General features: G+C 39.1%; 2 protein-coding genes across 2 annotated transcripts; one reads left to right on the top strand and one right to left on the bottom strand.

Moving 5' to 3' along the window:
- Nucleotides 1-1,326: 1,326 nt before the first annotated feature.
- LOC149713044 (cytochrome P450 4V2-like) lies at nucleotides 1,327-3,821 on the top strand. Its single transcript, XM_089849372.1, has 9 exons — nucleotides 1,327-1,343; nucleotides 1,399-1,598; nucleotides 2,242-2,375; nucleotides 2,428-2,462; nucleotides 2,685-2,808; nucleotides 2,875-3,030; nucleotides 3,090-3,263; nucleotides 3,344-3,410; nucleotides 3,616-3,821. Exons 1-9 carry the CDS (start codon nucleotides 1,327-1,329, stop codon nucleotides 3,819-3,821), a joined length of 1,113 nt encoding a protein of 370 aa, XP_089705498.1.
- A 731-nt stretch (nucleotides 3,822-4,552) lies between these two features.
- LOC149713045 (cytochrome P450 4V2-like) lies at nucleotides 4,553-13,243 on the bottom strand. Its single transcript, XM_089849380.1, has 15 exons — nucleotides 13,211-13,243; nucleotides 12,988-13,104; nucleotides 9,358-9,481; nucleotides 9,117-9,229; nucleotides 8,953-9,038; nucleotides 8,448-8,647; nucleotides 7,754-7,823; nucleotides 7,490-7,613; nucleotides 7,271-7,423; nucleotides 7,035-7,208; nucleotides 6,882-6,948; nucleotides 6,525-6,704; nucleotides 6,376-6,464; nucleotides 5,408-5,536; nucleotides 4,553-4,759 (listed from the first exon to the last, which is right to left on the bottom strand). The coding sequence occupies exons 1-15, from the start codon at nucleotides 13,241-13,243 to the stop codon at nucleotides 4,553-4,555; spliced, it is 1,866 nt and encodes a 621-aa protein (XP_089705506.1).
- Between the last annotated feature and the right edge of the window lie 1,487 nt (nucleotides 13,244-14,730).

Raw genomic sequence — 14,730 nt, forward strand, 5'->3', positions numbered from 1 at the left:
TATCAGGCCGAATAAATAAAATTATACGCTGTTACCAGGGCCAGGCAGTCGGCTCGGCTCCGTAGTCCGAGGCTGGCCCAGGCCCGGCACGGCAGCCAGCTACGGAGTACGGAGCCACGGAGCCGACCTGACTCTTGAGTTGAATATGCTAGAATGAACAGGAGCAGACGAAAAGAAAATAGTTTCCGGGAAGTGTATTCATCCGCGAGTTCCCGCCAAAAACGCGGTAGCGGAAAGGCGCGAAAAAAACCATAACTCGACGCCTCTCGAAACCCCCTTTGATACGTACTTCCCCCTGCCATTACCAGAAGTAGGATAAGGGACTAGAAGTAAAGTTCTCTAGCACCAACAAAGAGCTATTCGCAACAAAGAGCTCTAGCATTGGAGAGAGCAAAATTGGTCGAGTTGTAAAAAATTTCCTACCCCCCTTCCCCTCAACCTAATGTCGCGGAACACGGACGCGGGTGCTTGAATCTAGTTCGGCCGTCTACCGCCGCGAGCGTCTCACGTTTTGGAGGGAACATTCAGAAACCGCTACCAGAGGGCCAATTGTTGGTGTGTTATCGAGAATATTCACTTTCACCAAGTGAAGAATTTGGTTACCTCGATACTTCTAGTCCCTTACTTTACTTCTGCCATTACAGATCTGACTAATTCTGGATTTGTATCACCAATGAAACAGTATTTAGGAAGACATGGCGATAAGGCATTTACTAGCAAAACTCTCATATTTCACAGACAAAATATTTGTGATTTTTGGTCGTGAAAAATCTGTGCATCACTGATAATTGGTTCTGCTATTTTTAGATTTCTTGGAAACCCTTACGGGAATGGCTACGTTATTTCGTCAAGAAGGACTTTTTCATTTCAATATATTGAATAAAAAAATCGTAATATTGGTTGATCCAGATTTAATTAAGGTAAGGCCTGTCTTCGGTGTGGCTACAAATTTGGAACTGACCTCGCTAACTCGCGCCCAACTGACCACTTATTTCAAGGTTGTGCTAACCAGTAGCAAAGAAATCAGCAAAGCCGACCTTTACAAGATATTCCACATGTTTTTAGGCAGTGGTTTAGTAACGAGGTAAGATTTAAAAAAATTTACTTCTTATGATTAGGTAAATTTCAAGAAAGGAATTTTAGAGACTATTTCGGACATTATACATACAGAGAATCCAACACATTGGGACGAGGCCGCCATTGAGGTATTCTTCTCACTCTCGCCAGGAACCACCGCTAGAGGCAGTGCGAGTTGGCTAGCCTCCCGCTTCCGCTTGTGGTGAACTGGGGTTTCGTCTGGCTTTGCGTTTTGGAGAGAGGGCCCCGATGGCGGCCTCGCTCCTGTGTGTTGAGTTTTCTGTATGTAATTTTTGAAACGGTCTATTGACGAATTTCCAGCACGGGAGACCTTTGGAAGAAACAGAGGAAACTGCTAAATCCGTTGTTTCATCTTGGGAGCATCAAGGAGTTCTTTCCCATGATGAACAAACACGTCAAAATGATGATCTCTCAATTTCAAGAAGACATTTCCAAATCTGATTCCGATACTTTAGATATAGCGGAATCAATCGAGAAGTGCACATTTTACATAGTAGCGGGTAACTTCAGAACCTTTTGATATTTAACATTGAAGCGATATACCGATAAAGAAGTTACAAACTAGATATATTTTAGTTTGAAGAGTGTCGCGTGACCATGGACAAGTAATTTTTGCGACCGTGCATGTTACAGTGAACTTAGGTTAATGGGTCTCATTTACTGCCCCTTCTATAATTTGCAATTTTGAGTGTACAAAACAGGCTCTTATCCCATTGGACCAAATCCCATTAAAACGAATGTCCCATTGGGCCGCATCCCATTAGACCGAAAACAACCAAAATGTGAGGATTCATTTTCAAAAAATTCGCGAGAAAATTTTCCATTTGGTTAAATGATATATTTTTTGGAGGCGGAATGAAAAATTAAACATTTTTTAACGAAAAGGTCAGATATATAAAGCGGAAAGTATTAAAAAAAAATAAATGATCTCTTATTGCGAAACAATTAACATTTGATTAGTCTTGAAAACGTGGACTACTGCGCCGCCATTGTTTTAGTGGCGTTTGCTATATCTAACCTCTTACCCCTACGGGATTGGTTGAATTCTCATAGGCTGAGAGGGCTAAGGGATAAGAGGTTTTGTACGCGAATGTTCGAGCTTTCTTTAAGAATAAAGTCAACATTAATTATTGGTTCTTATAGACGCTGCTACTAACGTAGATTATCAAAGTAACAAACATCTTGGCGATATCTTTTTCAAAGCCATTAAAAGGTACCAACAAGAAAACTTAATTCCTTCCACCATAAACCCAATTCCTCTTGAAGATTTAACTATAGTAAGCCCCAGCTTTCCCTAGTTTAAACTGTTTTGTTTGTCTTCTTCAAAAGAGGATGCCAGTTTTAGAACCTTGCGCCCAAGTATCGTAAAGTTAGTATGTGCACCCAAAGACGATAGATAAGGCTTCAACGTTGCCAGTCCACTAAAGTCCTTTTCTTTGACTCCATACCTAACACCTTTGTTGCCCACATACACTTAATATAATTTTAAGTGAGGAACAGTTCGAAAGTTCAAGGATCTCCAAAAACCAATCAGTTCATAAGCTCCTAATTACTATGATTTAACAAAAATGTCGTGAATTTTTTAGCCTAGAAGAAAGCTTAGGTTACCGATTAGTTCGGCCATGGTTGATGCCGGAGACATTATTCAAAATGACAGCGAAGGGAAAAGAAGCCATTAATGCTGTTAAAGTGATAGATGAGACGTTTCAAGTAAGAAGAAACTTTTTGAATTTCGGATTTGACACATTGCGAACAAAGCCACGAATTCATTCGCAGACGGAGTTGACGAAAATTAAGGCGAATATGGAAGAGCCCGACGATAACGTTCGAAGCGTCAACTTCTTGGATATCATTCTACAATTGCTCGAGAAAAACCCCGAATTAATGAGCGATAAACAATTGCGAGACGAAGTCTTTACTATCATTGCAGCGGTAATAAATAACATAATGCCGTTTAAGTGCAAAAAAGTTATACTGAATGACTTTGGCAGGGTTTCGACACCAGCACTACCGCTGTAATATTTACCCTGTACATGCTCGGTCTTTACCCGGAGATTCAAGAAAAGGTCTACCAAGAGTTGACTTCCCTGTGTGGAACGGACATCGAAAGAGACATTGAATACAACGACCTGAAACACTTAACTTACCTCGAAAAAGTCGCGAAGGTTAATTTTTGGTCAATAGCTAAAGCAACTGCATTACAAGTTTTACACTATTAAGTGAAAGCCAACTTAACCCTTTGCAGGAATCGCTAAGGCTGTGTCCTCCACTTCCTTTCATTGCTCGCGAGCTAACGGAAGACTTACAAATAGGTTCGTTTTCAGCTAACTAATTTTTATCTTATTAGAATTAACATTAATAATTCACTATCTCACCAAGTTCCCTCGCAAATAAGTGATTAAAAGTCTCCTTCTCTATTTGTTAAACGTCAAAAATTTAGAACAGAGCATTTGGCTTGAATCCAATATCATTTATATTTCAAAACGTTTAAATAAATTAGCACCATTGCAATTTTAGGCGAGAAAATTCTTAAAAAGGGTGCGACGTGCATTATCTTCATTCAAGGCGTTCATCACGACCCCAGACATTACCCCAATCCAGAAGTATTCGACCCCGACAGATTCAACCCGGAGAACAGCGAAGGAAGACACCCATTTGCCTACATCCCATTTGCGGCCGGTCCCCGCAATTGCATCGGTTCGTCGACACCTTTCTTTCAATAATTAATAACATAATTTAATTTCAACTGTTTTCCAGGACAAACATTCGCCGCGTTTGAATTGAAATTATTTCTAGCGAACGTTCTTCGACATTTTCGAATCTCTTCCAAATTACCGAGAGATAAAGTAGTTAATGGTTTTGATTTTGTCTCAAAAATTCATAAAATGCCCCTCCATTTCGAGCCCAGAAACCAGAAGAATTGAACATGTTTGTTTCACATATTCATATTAAAGTTTAGCTTATGTTGTGTTTGTTAGTGTAATAATAATTCACGATTAATTCAAAATCAAATACTAGGTTTATTAAATTAGCGATAGTAGTACACAAGGGACTGCCTCGATCGAGGGCCCGAATAAGAATGTCTTTATCCCAGGAGGGAATGCCCCTGGGCTCTTAATACCAACTAAGTGGTCCCCTCTATTGGCGAGTTTAGGAACTTACATTTTATCATTTAAATATTTGTACTTTTGTTATTGTGCTTTTGTTATCGGACATAACAGCTTATATCTTTAGCGCCATACCCTGGGGATGTACACTTTATTTTGCTTACATAACAATAATAAAGATTTTACGTTATATATTTGAATGTAAATTACATTGCTGATTTTATTTAACTGGATAGTCACGTTCAATTTTAAAAGAACATTTTTTCTTATTGAAATAAATTTTTAAAAACTTTGTACTTAGAAGTTGTAGAGCTAATTTCTTTAACGGGTGGAAATAGTTATAGAAGTCAGGCGTGACCAAAGGGGAAGACCGACTTGAAGCCGTAATTTGGGTACGAATCCGAAATACGCGGTAATGGAATACCCTTAAGCAGAGACGACATAAATGCCACCAATTTATGAATCACTTCAAACACGAAAAGAAATATCCTCAGAGGCTCAGCGACATGATTTGAGGTTGATGGATAGAATAACTGAGCCATCAACACTTCGACCTGCCGTGTTTATACTCAAGATGAAGCATTCTCCCACCATGGTGCCACAGACGGCGCCAGCTAACTAGGTCACGTGTGTTTACCACGATGTGGATGATGCGACCCCCACTATTTCAACCCACCCCGTCCTCCCGTTTTTGAGGGAAATTATATCGCGGGTCGGGGCAGAGTTCGTCTCAAGATTTCGACTCCTCCCCCCCTTTCTCCATGGTTCTAGTGATCTTATAATGCGCCGTTTAAAGTGTTCACGGAATGATCTTTTAATGCTTGGTGCTCCTATTTTATCCATTGTAAAAACACTTGATGTAGTCTTAAAATGTATGAAAAAAGTTTTTTTTCGTCCAAATTATCATTTATTTCTTTACCAATTTTATTTATCACAATCGACAAGAGCCTACAATATATTTACGGATTTTAACCAAAGACTATATGAGAACCTATAGGCTATGTTCAGAAACATCTATCGTACGCAGCGCTGCGAGAATCGGATACCGATGTTTTTACTGTTCGTTTTTTCGAACTTCCGGTTATATAGTGCCCTTTCCGCCTGAAAATGAAACTCTCATTCTAGCTACCCTGCCCGCATTCCCGATACCCCCACAACAACCCAACAAACCGGTCTATGAAGAGAATATTTTGCCTATATACGCTTTCCAAAAAATCGATGTCGATAAAGCCGCCCATCAAATTAACCCTAAACTTCAGGGTTGCCGCAATCCAACCGGGTGAATTCTTTGACGATGACAATGTTGTTCCTTTCCCAATACTTCCAAAAGCCTAAAGAGGATCGTATCTTACAAATGGATCCCACAAACTTGTTTTACGTCCATCCAAAGTCAGGAAAACTGCTGTAAACTCATGCCACAGCGCTAATGTACTTTCTTTCGCAATTTGTTTAACATTACGAGCTCCAGTATCCTTAAACGTAAAATATTCATCGAGGCGTACAGTCTTGATATCTTAAATATGAAACTACATTCAAAATGAATAATCTCGTTTTCAAGGTTCAAAATTAATGACTCTTTACGAAGACAAAATGGTTACATAATAATGGTGTGTTAGATATAATGGTTCCGTTTCTAATTACATTCCGCCTTATTAAAGGAGTCTTATATATTTTTCCTAACGACTAAAAGTACCTTGACAAAAAGTTTCCTGTCTGTGTAGACACTTAACGCCTTGAAAATGTGATTTGTATAATGTTTTATTTAGAATGTAACTCTTTTTTACAATTTTCAAATTTAATAAAACAATGCTTAATTACGGATTAATTGCAAAGCTAAAATGTAACGGGTTTAGAATAGAACGTTCTTAAGAGACTTAATAGCTGGGGATTTTCGGTCCCATCCTTGAGAAGAATTAACTCAACACACATAAAACCACTTCAAATGAACCCTAATTTCCTCTTGTGTTACTGAAATCATATCAATCAAGCTATTCGTTTAATCAAATTCGAAATTTAACAAGAGACTTTCTCAAATATATATACAATTATTATTGACAAATAGAACATTAAGTCCGATAAATGTCAAATGTTTTCAATTCTTCTGGTTTCTGGGCTCGAAATGGAGCGGCATTTTATGAAATTTGGTGACAATATCATAACCAGGAATTGCCTTATCTCTCGGTAGTTGGGAAGTGATTCGGAAATGGCGAAGAAAGTTCGCTAAAAATACTTTCAATTCAATCGTGGCGAATGCTTGTCCTGGAAAACAGATGAAATCAAATGAATTTAATAATTATTGAAAGAAAGGTGTTGACGAACCTATGCAGTTGCGGGGACCAGCTGCAAATGGGATGTAGGCAAATGGGTGTCTTCCTTCGCTGTTCTCCGGGTTGAATCTGTCGGGGTCAAATATTTCTGGATTGGGGAAATTTCTGGGGTCGTAATGAACGCCTTGAATCAAGATAAGACACGTTGCACCCTTTTTAAGAATTTTCTCGCCTGAAATTTGCAATGGAATTATTTTATCAAGACATTTTGAAATATAATTGATAATGGATAAAACCAAATATCCCGTTCTAAATTTTACACGTAGAACAAATAGAGGAGATATAGGTGAAATAGTGAATTATTAATGTTAATTCTAGTACGAAAAAAATTAGTAAGCTGAAAACGAACCTATTTGTAAGTCTTCCGTTAGCTCGCGAGCAATGAAAGGAAGTGGAGGGCACAGCCTTAGCGATTCCTGAAAAGGGTTAAGTTGGCTTTCACTTAATAGTGTAAAACTTGTTGTAATGCAGTTGCTTTAGCTATAGAATAAAAAAAATTAACCTTGATGACGTTTTCGAGGTTAGTTAAGTGTTTCAGGTCGGTGTATTCAATGTCTCTTTCGATGTCCGTTCCACACAGGGAAGCCAACTCTTGGTAGACCTTTTCTTGAATCTCTGGGTAAAGACCGAGCATGTATAGGGTAAATGTTGTAGCGGTAGTGCTGGTGTCGAAACCCTGCCAAAGTCTTTTATTGTAACAATTTTACACTTGGAGCGGAGCACTTTGTTGTTTATTACCGCTGCAATGAGAGTCACGCATTCGTCTCGAAATTGTTTATCACTCATTAGTTCGGGGTTTTCCTCGAGCATTTGTAGAATGATATCCATAAAGTTTACGCTTCGAACGTTGTCGTCATGGGTTTTGATATTTTCTTTCTTTTTCATCAACGTCTGCGAATGAATTCATATTTTTTTACGTAATGTGTCAAGTCCCAATTTCAAAAAGTGTCTACTTACTTGGAACGTCTCCTCTACTACTTTTACAGCATTTACGGTTTCTTTTCCCTTAGCTGTCAATTTGAATATATTATCCGATAACAACCATGGCCGAATTAAACGGTAACTGAAGCTTTCTTCGCATCTAATAATAATGAATATTTTTATTTTTAGATGCTTAAGAACTGATTGGTTTCTGGATCCATCTTTAATTAAAGGCCAAAATATAACGGAACATCCGGTATATGGACAACAAAGACGTTAGATATGGCTACAACAAGGTACCTTTTAACGGCTTCGAAAACGATGTCTCCAAGGTATTTGTTACTTTGATAATCTACGTCAGAAACAGCGTCTATAAGAACAGAAAAATAATTAGGGCAACACACACAAACATTTATGTACTAAACAGGCTCCTATACCATTGGGTCGTATCCAATTAGACCGAATACCTCCAAAATGTGCGGGTTCATTAATTCATTTTGATAAAATTCGCATTAAAAAGTCCATGTTTTTTTTAATGCCTAACCAATCACTAACACTAACCTAGCCTAGCATAAGCATAAACCTAAACCCTAAACTAGCCTAATTAATGGCTAGTGAATGTCTTATCCATTACTTAATCGTTATCTGTCCTGGAATTTTGAACCAGATTAATAATATGAATATCATTACGAATGGTATAACTCCTAAAAACCGGCGGGACGTAAATGACGATTAGCATTTTCCTGGTATATCAAGGTCCCTCAAAACTTCCAAGAATGAGGGAGAAGTAAACGAGACCCATTAACCTAATTTCACAGTTCAAGGGTGGTAAAAATTAGTTGGCGCTGGTCCTTTTCCAAATTATGAAGTCCATGGTTACGCGTTACTCTAACTAAATATATGTCTGGTTGTAATTTAATGATTGACTGTTTGGTACCATACTTCATTTCGATTTATCTCTTCAATGTTAAGTATAAAATGAGTCTCAATTTACCCATGATTACGTATAACGCGCACTTCTCGATTGAATCAGATACATCAATAATCTTGGAATGAGATTTGGAAATGTCTTCTTGAAATTGAGAGATCATCATTTTGACGTGTTTGTTAATCATGGGAACGAACTCCTTGATGCTCCCAAGATGAAACATCGGATTCAGTAATTTCCTCTGTTTCTTCCAAAAGTCACCATTGCTGAAAATTCGACAATAGGCTATTTTAAACATAACGTACAGAAAAAAACACAAAGGGGCAAGGCTGCCATTGGGGTGTTCTCCCTCTGTCCAAAAAGCAACGCCAGATGGAGCCCGAGTTCACTACACGCGGAGGAAGGCTAGCCAACTCGCACTGCCTCTAGCGGAGCTTCTTGGCGAGAGGGAGAAGAATACCCCAATGTCGGCCTCGCCCCTATATGTTGGATTCTCCCGATGTAATTTCTATTAAATTGCTTTTTTGAAATGTGCCTCATTATATGATCTTTAATGTTTTTTCACTCTAACCTCGTTACTAAACCATTTCCTAAGAACATGTGAAATAACTTGTAAAATTCGGCTTTGTTGATTTCTTTACTACTGGTTAGCGCAACCTGGAAATAAGTGGTCAGTTCGGTGAGAATTAGCGAGGTCAGTTCCAAATTTGTCACCACACTGAAGACAGGCCTTACCTTAATTAAATCTGGATCAAACAACATTACGAGTTTTCTATTAAATATATCGAAATGAAAAAGTCCTTCTTGACGAAATAACGTGGCCATTCCCATAAGGGTTTCCAAGAAATCTAATAATAGCAGAACCAATTATCAGTGATGCACAGATTTTTCACGACCAAAAATCACAAATATCTATTCTTTTTTACCGATTTTATTTCTATGATTAAAACTACTTATTTTTAAAAGTCAAACTCACAAGTTGAAGTGGTGATGTCTTTAACGGGTGGAAATAGTTTTAGAAATCTGGTGTGACCAAAGGCGAAGACCGACTTGAAACCGTAATTTGGGTACGAATCCGAAATACGCGGTAATGGAATACCCTTAAACAGAGACGATATAAATAACATCAATTTATGAATTACTTCAAACGCGAAAAGCAATATCCTTAGCGACATGACTGTTGTTTGACGGAAAGACCAATTGTGCAGCGATCAACACTTCGACTCGCGGTGTTTATACTCAAGCTAGAGTCAAATTCATTTCTTATTAACTCGTAATGCATTTCTAATATTCGTTAATGATTCGGTTTAATTGAATTAATAACTGATATACAACTTTAGCGAACATATTTTTCCTCAATTATCTTCGTTAACGCCCATAGAGTAACGTAAACATAGACTGGAGATTTCTCTTAAACTTGCCAGAAGGAAAAATACCCGTTTACAAGTACTAATCATGACCTGTTTATTTCAAATATTCAGATACTATGCTAAATAGTTAATTTCTATCGTAATTAGAAACCCATTAAAAACGTGCAAACTAACCGTATTTATTTCCAGAAGCACTTACTTTCTCAGGGAGAAAGTTAAGGAAGTAGTGAGATGAAGGTCGTTTGTACTTAATGATAAGGTGGTTCTTGACTTTTTAGCCACATCGTAGTATACGATGAGGCTCTTAGTTTGACCCGAGCCGTAGTAGTAGTGGCTGGGGTTGTCGCTTTCGTTATCGTTATATTTTAGCTTAAAATGAACTCGATAGTACCTCAACCAACCAATAGGGGTAGCTGAGCTCAATTAGGGATTTTTACCTCTCCGTGTGACGTAGTCCAGGAGAGGTTCTGTAACGGCCGTGTCTGTGTGTCTGTCTGTCTGTCCGTTGTTACACCCACGTGACCGCGTTCGCAGTTTGCGTATCGGAGCAAACGTGTTCCCAATTTCCGGACCGCATTGACAGTTCACAGAAATTTGGAAAATTGTATTTCTATCCGTTGGCTACTCTATACTTGAGTTCTCACACCACCATGTTTGGTTTTCGTCCATCCCACATGAACACCAGTCTGGTACTTTTCTGGCTTCCAACACCACCATCTTCTGTTCTTTGTCAATCCCACATTGACACCAGTCTGCACTTACACTGGCTTCTACCACCACCATCCACTGGTCTTCCGTCTATTCCACATAGAGACCAATCTGTAACATTGGCTTCTACTCCAATATCATCGTTTGGTTTTAGGATATACGCGGCGATCAGCTAGGGTTACGAGAAACGTCTAGCCTCCCTAAGGTGGGATCGCCACGAAAGGTTTTCGCAATTGCGCTTTTTCCTTACTATTATCAGAAGTTTATGACTTCTTATCCTGGGAAGTATTGGACTCTAACCATATCCGGAACCATCTCTGTTAGCCAACTTCTTATTAGGTCCGATCACCGCGCCACCAACGGCGTTTCCCTCATTTTGAGCTGCCAGGCTGATTTGCGCGCCAGCAGCGGACAAGTAACGAAACTTTAAGGTGTGTCCTGTGGTTTGAGGTAACGAATCAGAAAGGGTGACATGAACAGCTGTTTTAATAGACTGCTAGAAATTCCGTTCAAACTAGTGTGGGGTCCTAGGCCCACGGATTGTAATGGATTTTCTGAGAGTTCTAGAGACAGACGGCTTTTCAACGATTGGCGCTCAAGAAGTTTTGAACACGCCCCACAGTTTGAGTGCCACAGCCTCTCGGCGTGGGATTTTTTCAGTAGATTAGATAGTTTTCCTATAGTGGGGAGGAAACTTTTGACCCTCTTTTACGATTGCCATAGGCAGTTTTGACTTGCAGGGATGGATACTATATATTGCCTTAGTGTCCAATACTTCCCAGGATAAGAAGCCATCAACTTCTGCTATTATAAGGGAAGCGATTTCTATATATATACCAAAATTTTAAAAGAATCGGATAAGAAGGGTATGCTTCAATTTAAACGTCAATATTAGCAAAGTTTGAGAAGATAATAGGTATAACTTTATTTTAAACTATTATTGTTAATTATTGAAGATTAAAATAATTAAAAATAATTATATTTATTTAAATATTAAAGATAAACCTCTCATGCAAAGAGAGAGATTAAATCATTGCCTCCTATATCTACCAAGGACCGTGGAAGCGATATATTTCCTTCATTGCCTCCTATATCTATCAAGGCCCGTGCATTGTGATATATTTCATTCATTGCCTCCTATATCTATCAAGGCCCGTGCATTGTGATATATTTCATTCATTGCCTCCTATATCTATCAAGGCCCGTGCATTGCGATATATTTTTCTAAACAACAACCAAAATGGGAAGCTCCTCTCAGAAACATAATAATTTCTTTTCTCTGTATATGAAATGAAAATATGGATAATATTGCGCTCCCTCTTTAATGGTGCGAATCCTTGCCTGTCTATTAATATTTTACATAGGAGTCATACGTTTTTAGCGAAGTCTAGAGAGGATAAACATAAGCGAGATTGTTTCGAAAAAAAAATACTGCTTGTTACTGTTGTATAGAGTAATCATGATAAAAGCTTAGAAAAATTACGAGAGGACAGACCTTTTTTATCCTCTCGTTTTATTCTTAATAAGAATATTAAACATTTATTTTGTATCAAAATATATTTTTTGGTGCTAAGATTGCTTTAGAAAAATCCAAACGGTTAGGCATTGGTAAAAATTTGCAGAGATGATAATTGTTTTACATGTTTTAAATAAGACTGAAGCTTCCACTATTGTGTTTATGCTCCTTGTTTGTTGGACTGAAAACCATCTAGGTGTAGATAACAGTCAGACCAAAAATTTCAAAAATATATATTGTAAATCTAATCAGATACGCCCACCTAGTTGAAAATAGACCTTTTAAATTTGCGGAAGCCATTCTTGAGAATTTTTCTTTGCTTGTAGGTTGTCAATTTATCTACTAGTAAATATTTGTGTTTGGAAGTCGGATATTAAGTCAAATTAAGTGGTTGTAAAGAGCCAGCAGGTTTTAGCCGCTTTTTTCGTGAGTATTTGATTTTCGTATGTAAAATGGAGGAAGATAATGTTGAGAGTAAGGATGAAATGCGGAAGCGCAAAGCGCGGGAAAGGATGAGGGCAAAAAGGTCGACGTTTTCATTGGATACTTAAGGTTATATAATCTTCTTGACACGGAGAGGTAATATTTTGGTTTTCACAACTTGTTTAAAGTTAATCGCGCTGATTCGCCGCCGTTCGCGTTCATATTCGATTCTCTCAGCCTTGGCAGAGGACCTAGGGTAGAGGGTGGAGAATTATAGCAAACAAGTTTTTGTCAGCCAGTGAATGAATGAAAATAATTTGAGTGGTAAATACGAATTTTACGTCAGGCTATGACTTCACTGGCGTAAATTAAGCCACGCCAGTTGTTTCCAAGATCATTTCAGGCCGATTACGATTTGACCTTAGCCATTCCAACCCCTCCATACATTCCTGGTATCTGAAAAGGGGATAATAGATATGGGAGAAACAAATAACTCTAACTGGCGCAATAGACCATTCTCTTAATTACTCGCAGAAAAGCACAGACCACAGGGGCTTTCTTGGGCTATTCCCCTGGCGCCAAGAATCACCGTTAGAGGCAATGCGAGTCGGCCAGTCTCCGGCGTGTAGCGAACTGGTCCTCGCATGGCGTTGCCTCTGCCCATGAGGGTAACCTCCCCCCACCTGTTACCTGTATGTTGGTTTCTCTAATAAGTAATGAATGTTATTAATGGCTCTATTACTGCTTCCCTGGGTTCCTTGCTTCTAACGAGAGATTCCATCTAACTAATTAAAGAAATAATCAGATCAGACCTGTTGGCAATTCAATTTTATTCCGAAAATCATTAACACACCAACGTTCTTAAAATTGAGGGAATTTCGTACTTATTGTTGTAACGCTCTTGACGATGATAACACGTGACAGTTACAAAGAACAGACCGGTAATGTCAGAAGTTTATGACTTCTTATCCTGGGAAGTATTGGACTCTAACCATATCCAGAACCATCTCTGTTAGCCAACTTCTTATTAGGTCCGATCACCGCGCCACCTAAGGCGTTTCCCTCATTTTGAGCTGGCAGGCTGATTTGCGCGCCAGCAGCGGGCAAGTAACGAAACTTTAAGGTGTGTCCTGTGGTTTGAGGTAACGAATCAGAAACGGTGACATGAACAGCTGTTTTAATAGACTGCTAGAAATTCCGTTCAAACTAGTGTGGGGTCCTAGGCCCACGGATTGTAATGGATTTTCTGAGAGTTCTAGCCAGACGGCTTTCAACGATTGGCGCTGAAGAAGTTTTGAACACGCCCCACAGTTTGAGAGCCACAGCCTCTCGGCGTGGGATTTTTTTCAGTAGACTAGAACGTTTTCCTAGTGGGGAGGAAACTTTCGACCCTCTTTTACGATTGGCATAGGCAATTTTGACTAGCAGGGATGGATACTATATAAAGCCTTAGTGTCCAATACAGGATAAGAAGTCATTAACTTCTGGTAATGTTTGTATCGAGATCAGTCGCGCTGCACGCGCATCAGCATATATCCTAGTTGCGCAATTTTGTACGAAAAGAGAAACGTATTTTGAATCATATCAGTGAGCACAAATTTTTGTGCTCACTGATCATATAAAGCCTGTCGTCTGTCGAGGATGGAGAATCTGGGTGAGTTTTACTGTGGATATGCCTAATGCATTCAGCAAGAAATTAAGATCAGGGTTGACTTGTATAGTCTGCTACTACGAACTTTCTCGTGACGTCACACCCTGCTATACGTCGGTTTTGGCCACCATCTTGGAAGTCGTCAGCTCAGGCCATACCAATATTGACGTCACGTCCTCCTCCCCTCTCGGTACCACTCTCTAAGCACGCTGGAAAAGGGGTCCTCTCTACGGTTGTTAATCTTGGGGGAACTATCTTGACTGGAGACGAAAAGGAGGGTTTGACATGCTCGGCAGCATAAGTTACCCTTAAGCATGGTTTTCACTTGGCGTAAATCACGACTTTTCGCCCGACGTCAAGCGACAACCGAATAAAAAAAACCTAGTTACGCTGGACAGAAATTACCTTAAGTGTGGCGATATTAGCTTTCTATTTTTTCGGCCGCGTTCAACGTTAACGCTCTGCGCGTGACGTCATTTTCAACCACGCGTGTTCAGAAGAGACCGTCCGCGGTCGGCCATGTTTTTATTTATTTCGTTCCTAATCGAGTCAGTAACGAGTACAAACCCCTGAGAATGTCGAAGTTCAATGCTGAAAGGTTTATTGAAGAGGTTAGGAACAATACAAATCTGTATGATATCAGAAGTCCATTCAATTAGCCTAGGCTAATTTAATGGACTT

The sequence above is a fragment of the Phalangium opilio genome, unplaced genomic scaffold (assembly GCF_054372755.1).
Source record: "Phalangium opilio isolate 3A_F unplaced genomic scaffold, DU_Popi_V2 ptg000009l_1, whole genome shotgun sequence".
Classification (NCBI taxonomy): domain Eukaryota; kingdom Metazoa; phylum Arthropoda; class Arachnida; order Opiliones; family Phalangiidae; genus Phalangium; species Phalangium opilio.